Below are 9436 nucleotides of genomic sequence, written 5' to 3'. Positions count from 1 at the left end.
TAAAATGACAGCTTGAGTTTTTATTTTCCTTGGTACAAGCTTATAAACAATAGATCAGATTTCAGTGAAAGTATTCATCATAAATACCAACAGTACATTTGTTTTTGGAGATATGTTGAGTATTGGAGACATGCTGAATGAAAATGTATCTAACCTGAACATTTTTGTTGTTCCTTCCTTAAGAAACATAATTAGTTTAATTAAGCAGTAAGTTGTAGCTTTGTGATGCTTGATTATTCAACAATAAAGACAATCACCTTTACAAACCTACTCCTAATATCTGGTGCTGTTAATAAGCCTCTGAGATTAATTAATATTTTAATGTATAATTGTTTAGGACTGAGCATACAGTTGAAAGATGTTTACATACACTTCATCTGAAGGCAAAACACCATGTAATGGACCAAAATCATTTCTATTAGCCAAATGCCAGAATAATGACATGGATTTTCTTCTTCTCCAGTTTGCATTTATCAAACTATTCTAAACTTACAATTTGGGTAAAATGTTTTCCTTCCATAAGCTCCTAGCAATAGCTTTGTGAAGTTCTGGCCAATTTTTCCTGACAGATTTGGTGCAAAACAGTTCGGTTTGCACACTTAATTTCCTCCAATACGCTAATAGCGTTTGTGTTTAGCGCTTTTGCTAACTCTGAAAATGTTTAGCACACTTTGTTTCCCCCAAATGTATTTTTCCGGATAAATTCCAAAGTACTAATTTTCTTGGCTGTTTTGTAAATTGAATAAACTCAAGTTCTGGTCATCTACTTAATTTCTGAAGTATATATACGTTTATATTCATGCTCTTAATTTGAAGTGGGAGAAGCGGCAGTTTCATTTCCTCTTCTCACGTTTTAATGCAGTGCAGCTAAAGATGTTTACTCTGTACCCACAATGCATTGCTTTTCTGCAGTAAACACTTTAAAATTACTGATGTCTTGTGTTAGATGTTCCCCTCCTGTGCAATCTCACTTACAGCAGTCTGGACTTTCTCCCATTCACTTGGATTCCCTCTGGTAGATTTTCAATCTGGCCAATCAGCAAACAGAAGGAGAAATTGTTAACAATGTTGATTTTCTGCGTTGTTCTAACATTGTAGTCTGCCTGTAGTTTTAGCAATAGGAGCGGGCATTTAGTCCACAATAGCCAGGCTTCCAAATTTTGAAGCTATGATCTTTATTTTTATATTCCTTCTGGTGTATAGGCTTCTTCCTCCTGAGCGGTCTTTCAGTTCATGTTAACACTTCGGTTCACAAAGTGTTTTACTTTGGTTCCAAGGTTGATGTGCAGAAAACAATGATGCTTTTTATATGGTGTATGCAAATATCTGGTTTCAACTGTATATTTTTTGTTAAATAATTACGACTTTTCATTTTAAATCACACATTGACATGACAAAAGAAGATCAGTTTCGTCTTTTCAGCACAGTTCTCCCATCAGTCGCATCTCTTCGTAACGAGTGTAAGACGAGACGTCATCGATGTGTGTCAAAGAGCCGGTCTTCTTCTGTGGTATCAATGTTGTTTTACGGCTTTTGTTCATTTTTGTCTTCACAGCTGCTGGTGGAGTCGTCCTCAGCGGCTTGCAGGACGTCTTTCAAACTCGGTCTGTCCAGAGGGTTTTTAGACGGATGAGAGAGAAGCACCTTTCCCGTTTCGTCCAGTAAAAAATCCCCGCCCAGCTAAAAATATAAGTAAAATAAATAGTACAGGGAAGTTAAACCCCCTTTTAATACAGATAATTATAGCAAGATAAGAAACTATTTAGGAAATATGCTTTTGATTCTCAGTTTCAAACATGTTTTTTGCAGCAATATAACAGAAACTGTATGGTTTAAAATGGCATCTCTTTAAAAAAAAAAAAAAAGCTTGAATATAAAGATTAAGCTCCCCATAAAGTGTAAGCAAAGTTGAAATGAAATGAGAGATAAAAGGAACATTTTATTTCTTGATGAAAGTGCTGTGTGAATGCTGTTAGTTAGAGGCCATTGCTGAAACTCGAGGTTAACTTAATGGATTAAAAGTATATTTAAAGCTGACTAACAAAAAACAGAGAAATGTGAGAGGAAGTAGTGGACAAACTAAACGCCTAGAAGCTTAAAAACAAGAACAAAAGCGAGATCGATTCATAAATAAATTTAAAACAAAAAAGAGGAGAAGCGAAATTTAATTTTAGAAATCCAAGAGTTGATTCCCTGATTGACAAAGTTGGATTACACAAGAGTGGATTTAGTGGAAAATAATTTATTTTTTCCACATTCCCAGGAAACCAAGATGTTGGAAATTTGCATTTGGAAGTTGAATAAGCCGTTTCAGGATCCAATTGGCCTGCTTCACATATAAAATCCAGTTAAAACTGTTGCTATAAACTATTAGTTACCACATTGATAGTTTCTATCTCGTTAAAGCAGCAGCGGCACAAATAAAGCTCAATATATTATTACCAACTTGTTCACTGGGGAAAAATACACTGTGTTCCCCTTGTGTTACCAATAGCTGGCAAAACAACACAAAAGAAAATGCCACTGGTTTGTTGGAGTTACAACTGGAGCGTGCTTCAGCTTGGGTGTGACGTAAATCCCACAACCAATTGAAAGGAAAATTGAACACACCACAAATTTAAAAAAACTTTATTGCTGTAAAATCACAGCACAACCCAAGTGATTTTCCAACATCGCTACGTCCAAGAGGACTGAAAGCTGCAAGCCAGTGGAGGTAGAGCACGAAGTCAGGCATTTTTTTAGAAAATAAAGAGTTAGGTTAAGTTAGAAAGAAAAGCTGGAGTTGGTGAATTTACTCACAATGGTAACTTAAAGGAGATCTATTATGCAAAATTCATGTTTTGTAAATTCCATTTGGGTCTCAGCTGCTTCTAAAAACAGCCCAAGTACTAAAAGAACATCCAGCTCTTAGTAAGTTAATGGTTTTTGGTGTTTCAATAACCTCACGATTGTTAAAAAGAAAGTATTATATGTTTTCCAGGCACATAGTGTCATTTTGTAGCACAATCAAGTGATTAAGTCCYCTTCAGTTGTTATAAAACTGATATATATATATATAACTTAAAAGAATTTTGACTTTCTATTTAAGGCCTTAAAATTGAGCCTGTGTCTCTTTAAGAAACTCCTGCCCTTTCTGAAACTCCACATTCAGGAAGTCATCACATCTCTCCTCTATTAGCCCTTTAACAACGTAGCTCAGCAGATGCACAGTTCCACCAGGTGTTTGCTAATTGTTGCTAGCTAGTCTGAAGGAGGCAAATGGAGAACCACAGGAGAAGGGCTGCTCTGTGAGGCAGAAGTTTGGAAGCTTGGAAACTGCAGCTGTGAGGAGGAGTTATGTCTYGAAGGCGGGGCTAAGTCCATCAAGATGTTTTGTACGGCTGGATGGTTGCCATGGAGATTAAAGGATTTCTCAAACATGCATGAAAGAATCAAGGCAACTCTTTCAGTATGTTTTCGATGAGGGAATAACATAATAACATAAGGTAAAGCTAAAAAAAMCCAATGTRCTGTAACCTAGTAACTCCAGGCAAGCCAAAYCCCGTTACCTAGCAACCCAARCAGAGTTCCAGCGCATTTGGTCAGCTGATTTTACCGCTGTAAAATGGCTACTGCATAAGACAAGCATTTTGTTGTTGACTTATCATCCAGAAGCCRCTTGCTACATTTTTGCATAATAGCTCACCTTTAAAGATTTCATCAATAGAGTCCCATTGTAAAATGGAAAGTACCGTTAGAAAAAGATGGTAGTTTGTTGGAAATTTGAGTCGATTAGTTCTGTTAATTGCTAAAAGCTTGATGGCATTTCTAGCTGRAAGCAGTTCATTTTCATAGAATACCAGGGTTTAATCCAGTCACTTTTGTGGAATAAAATTTTTTCAGAAAAAAAAGTCAGTATCTTAAAAATATTTAACCAAAGGCACCAAAAACCCATGTCCTACATGAGCTCCATAAAATGAAGCTTTGTACCTGATAAATGTCTTCCAGCAGGCGATGTGGGAAATCAGGGAAGTCTCTGTCTGCAGCGCTGAACTCTGACAACTGCATCAGGCAGCCGAACTTCAACACCTTGGAGAAGGAGGAGTCAAGCCCAAAATTCCGGTAGACCTGGAYCAGGAAGGGTTTATGAAGTCAGCATGACCATCTCCATGGCAACTGGTGGCTGAATGGTCTGGACACTTGGCTCATTGAACTTTAATGACGCCATTAAACAGCTGCTAAAACCTTTAGTCAACTCCCAAACCGACCGTTTTCCTGAATCAAAGCCATTTCTATATTAGATGACAAACTTTTCAGTTAATTTATCACTTTAGATTGTTTTAACTCCTGTTACTTTGCTGCTTTAGTGTAATGCTGACCATTCTTTGTGAATCCAACAGCATTTCGAAGGTACATCCTGTCTGTTCCARCCACAGCTGAGCTCCCTCCACACTGCCGAAGGAAACCASCATGACCCGCACTGACTGGGTCTCCAGGAGGGTCTGCAGAGCAAAACTAAATCATAAAACTGCTTCACAATTCTCTTTTGATTCACTTGGAGATGTTCTTTCAGCTTTTTTCAGATTTTGGAACAAAAGGTGAAGGTGAACTGACCTGATTGGCCTCCAGCTCGGCCACATGGTCCCGTCACGGCAGCCATCCAAAGTTTCCAATGAGAACCAGCAGCAGCTTCTGACCCAAGAACTGACCCAGAGTCACACTCCTTTAAAGAAAATAACCAAAACCATGACTTTATACACTGAGGTAAACCAATGGGAGTGACTAGGAATGACTAATGAATAAAAACTTGCTCTTTTGATCGTGCATCAGTGAATACAGAGTCGTGACTTAAGCCGTCTGCTGGCTTTGCTCCTGATAGCTGCTCATCAGTCATCTGCAAATCTTTGTCCACGCTCTGCAGGAAGGAGTCCCACTCATCCTGCAAAATTAACCAAAAACATAAAAAGTTAAGTAAATTATGCTTGTTTTGTTTCAATTGGGTTGTTATATTTGTGCAAAAAGATGCTAAGTACCAGAATTTACATGTTGCTTGAAGAGAAAACAGGAAAACAGAAAAGTAAAAGCAAAAATGTCAAATCTAGAAGCAAGACAAACTGAATAGTAACTAGTAACCTGAGTAACTTTATTTTGAAGTATCACTACTCTTGCTTGAGTAAAATTTCAGGATTTTCTACTCAGAATGAATTTTTATGAAAATTAAATTTAAATTTAAATTAAATAAAATATGAAAAATTTCACCAGACACACACCTGCAGTTTTTACTCGAGGTTCATACCTTTATTTTATTGAAAGAAATTTAGAATTTTTTTTTTCTTTCGCCACATTTTGTTAGTCAGTATTTATAGTTGGTATATGAACTGTTTTCGTTTTAACCCTTAAAATAACAAAAATTTCCAGAGAAGTTTATATTTTTGTCCATATGATTATGGAATTCTTAAATATTAAATGACTGTCTTGAAGATTTCTTGAGTAATTTCTTGAATGCCTACTTCTTACGTTTATTTGAGTAAAAGTAAGTTGAAGTTTAGAACAATTTTTGGATACTCTACCCATATTTGAAAACAAATATATTCAGTTTCAAAACAAAAACCAAACAATGAAAATAATTTTACAAATTTACTACAAAAAACTACCACATATATATATCAAAAGGAAAAAGTTGTAAAATATATGCAGACCTCCAGTTTCAGAAGCTCTTCTACTTGCTCCCTGACTGCTGGATGGCTGGGAAAAAATAAATTATTTAAAGTTGTGTTTAAATTTTCATGTCAAAATATCAATTCTAAAACTAAATTGACCACTTTCATCTTATTTTGAAAGTATGAATATGATTCATTGTAGGATTTTTGAACACTTTAGTCACGTTTTGTCAGACTTACTGGTATAATTTCTGCCAAACAGCCTCTGCTTCACCTTTTGTCTTCACTCCAATTCTGCTCAAAAACAGACTTTCTTCAAAATCCAGTTCAAACATGCAAAAACACTTTAAGATGCATAAAAAACCCAACCTATGTGTTTTTTATTTACCTTCTGTAGAAATTTTCCCCGGCTGTGATCAAACCAAATAAAGTAGTGATCTTATGAGGAACAAAAGTCTGCAGAGATGCTGAACAAATAGAAAAACAAAGACGCTTTGTAAAGGTCAGGTGGATTTGTGCAAGGCCTTTGTTAGAAATAGGCATGACGGGGATTAGATTAGACAAGCCAGTCCGGTATTTTAATCCAAGGATTTGATGTCAGCTGCATTGCTCAAGAATTGTGTCAGAAAATAAAGTTAAAATATCCATATTTATTAATTATGAGAGTCAGTTTACACCAACTTTGCTAAAGTAGTAAAATATACATTCAAACTAATATAATTTAATTGGTATTACGTTAAACTAAATAAAATTTAAATAAATGCGACATAATTAGTGCTAATTAGTTATTTACACGACATTATAACATTGAATATAAACCTATTTTTAAAGTCTTCCTTACCTGCTGCTTCCTGCTGGGCATTCTGGAGTAATATTTGACCCAAACTGACCAACAGACTCAGGGCACCGGTTAAAGTCTCCTCTGAAACAGCCACATCCTCCGCCATGGTCACCGCAACTCAGACTAACCGCCGGTGCTCTGACGTCACTGGCACTTAACGGTCAGTTGCGTGCGCAATTAGGGATCACGTGACAGGAAAATCAAGAACTTTCGGTGGTAAGCAAAGTAGCAAAGACATATTACCAAAATACCACTAATGTTTATTGTTGGGTAAAAAGTTGATTTTCTAACCGCATATAGAAGCTAACTTATTAACCTATTAATAACTTATTAACTTAACTAACTTAGCTAACTTATTAACCTCCTCCCACCGGGAGGAGGCCTCGGGGAAGACCCAGGACATGCTGGAGGGACTATGTCTCTCGGCTGGCCTGGGAACGCCTTGGGATTCCTCCGGAGGAGCTGGAGGAAGTGGCTGGRGAGAGGGAAGTCTGGGCCTCCCTTCTGAAGCTGCTGCCCCCGCGACCCGACCCCGGATAAGCGGAAGAAAATGGATGGATGGATGGATATTAACCTATTAAACCGTAACAAGATTTAATTGTTAATGCTTATCTGTCAAAACAGTGGCGATCCAAGACTGTGGCACCTGAGCAAAATTTGATTCAGGGCACCGACACCATTAGCCAAACTTGAAACTTATCTTTCTTAATTTTGCTAGGCTGCAACAGACTGGTGACCTGTCCAGTGTGACCACCGCCTCTGGCCAGAAAGGTCTCGCTGGAGATRGGCACCAGCACCCCTTCAGACCCCACAAGGGACAAGGGTGTAAGAAAATTTAATTCTGCTAGGTCTTCTAACTCCATAGGTAGATTAATTTATGTCTGAAGTTAAGTATTATAAAAATACTAATAATCTAGTCAAAGTGGGTGCCATTTTTCAGTCTATTTTCCAGTGGTGTAACAATTTTTTGCAATCGGGCTCTTGAAGGTATTGCAGTAGTTGTTTCCATCACAAATGTGTGCAAAACTTTGCCAATATTCCGCTAATGTCAAAAAAACTAATTGTAGCAATTGCTGTTTTCATTAAATAAGGAACGCAAATTAAAATATTGCAGGAATAAGTTTGCTGAAGCAGTAAGTCATTAAAAACGTGCCATACCATGATTCTCCAGCGACTTCCTGTTTGTCCTCCTGGTTTCCACCATTAACAATTATGTGTTGATTATTTAATGCAAAAAGTGTTTACATTGTAACTTTGAGAAATAAAAGTTTGAACATGGCCAAAAAAGAGCCCACCTCATCCTAGCACCAAAATATTTTATAATTTATTTTAAATTGCAGTGTTTATATAGAAAAATTATTTTTCCAAAAACATCAAATTGCCTAACCCACATTTACCTGAAACTCTCAGGTCATTCACTGGAATGGTACTCAAGAAAGTATATGAATAATCTAGTTTACTGTACTTATGTAAGATATATTGCTATAATAATGACGTGTTGGTTGCTTGTTGTAGACATGTAGAAATTTGAATATTGCAATGAATGAACTTTAGATGTTTCCCCACATAATACTTTTTTTTTTTATTTTTACAGATTTGCAATTTTTTCATGACTACAAAAACAAAAATAATCAGAGACAAGTGAAATTCCAGCCCAGTTTTATTGACTGTTTAACATTCATTCAATAAGAAAAACTCATCCCTTCAAGTTTTAGGAAGTAATATTGAAAGATTTTCTCCCCTCTAACTCTAAAGCCCACTGAAGCAGTTAATTACTAGATGTCCAGGAAAAAGGAGATGATTACAACCAGAAAGCACAAACAGAAAATTAGAGGAAAAAGAGAAGTTTCTGACTGTATGCAATGCATCAAATAAATTAATAAGATCTTTTAAACAAAGCAGGTTGATGATGTTAGTACTGCAGGATTATATTGACTTTCAGTTTTCACAAACTTATTTAAGGCCTCAATAATCACGGGAGAGTTTCAGAGAACGGCTTCCTTGTGCTTTAAGTCGGGTAACGGTGGCGTTCACAACATTACGGCTTCAGACTTGCTTTTCTATGAGAAGACAGTCAGTCATATTTCTGCTTACTTTATTTCCTTCAAACCATCTCAATCTGTTCCTCAAATATTCAAAATTAAAATCTGATCAAGATTCTCAGGGATCATAAAACAGGAGTCTTTTCGAAACCTAAAAATTAAGAATTGGGAAATTACTGTAAAGGAAAATACAAATTTAGCCTGCTGCCATAGTTAAGATTCAATGTTAAAGATCAAGCAGTCAGAGATGTTAGAGGACATAAACTTTCAAATAAATACCTAACTTAAATGGAAAAGTATGGAAATGTTTACCTGTCAGAGCTTGGAAATAAATTCAAGAGCTGCATCTTGTTAAAACAAGAAGCGTTCTTGTGTTTAMACGTTTTATATYACATTATAATGAGAAACTCCAGTTAAAACAAGAAACTAATGTCAACAAATTTAGCATCTTATACACAATATGAAACGTCAATTTCAACAAGAAATACTTGGTTTTCACGAGTTTTGCATCTCCTTATGAGAAACTTAAAACAAAAAACTCGTTATAACAAATTWAACTTCCCATTTCAACGAGAAATTAATTTTTATCTTGTTATACTGAGAAAATGCTATAAAGAAAAACCTGTTAAAAAAAGACATTTTAATTTTGCATATCTTTAAAACTATACTTTTTTTATACGATATGAAACTTCATGTTTTAATGAGAAAGTAATTTTTAAGAGTTTAGCATCTCTTTAAAAAAAACTTAAATCAAGAAACTCATTTTAACGACTTTTGCATCTTTTTAAAATGAGAAATTTTGTTCTAAGGAGAAACTTTCAAGTTATGAGCTATGAAACTTGTATAAAAAAACATTTCTTGGAATTTTTCATCTTATTAACAAGAAACATTCTCATTTTAACGAGTTTTGTATC

At 35.7% G+C, this 9436-nt stretch overlaps 1 protein-coding gene across 1 annotated transcript; it reads right to left on the bottom strand.

Annotated features, from left to right (window-relative positions):
• On the bottom strand, window positions 1-6821 carry LOC103457316 (uncharacterized). The gene is made up of 9 exons (XM_074186844.1): window positions 6481-6821; window positions 6028-6106; window positions 5880-5933; window positions 5679-5724; window positions 4791-4918; window positions 4594-4702; window positions 4359-4481; window positions 3970-4107; window positions 1-1680 (listed from the first exon to the last, which is right to left on the bottom strand). The coding sequence occupies exons 1-9, from the start codon at window positions 6584-6586 to the stop codon at window positions 1525-1527; spliced, it is 939 nt and encodes a 312-aa protein (XP_074042945.1). The 5' UTR covers window positions 6587-6821; the 3' UTR covers window positions 1-1524.
• Window positions 6822-9436: the final 2615 nt, after the last annotated feature.

The sequence above is a fragment of the Poecilia reticulata genome, linkage group LG21 (assembly GCF_000633615.1).
Source record: "Poecilia reticulata strain Guanapo linkage group LG21, Guppy_female_1.0+MT, whole genome shotgun sequence".
NCBI classification, from domain to species: Eukaryota; Metazoa; Chordata; class Actinopteri; order Cyprinodontiformes; family Poeciliidae; genus Poecilia; species Poecilia reticulata.
Note: the sequence above shows the minus strand (reverse complement) of the source record. Positions and strands in the feature narration are given on the sequence as shown.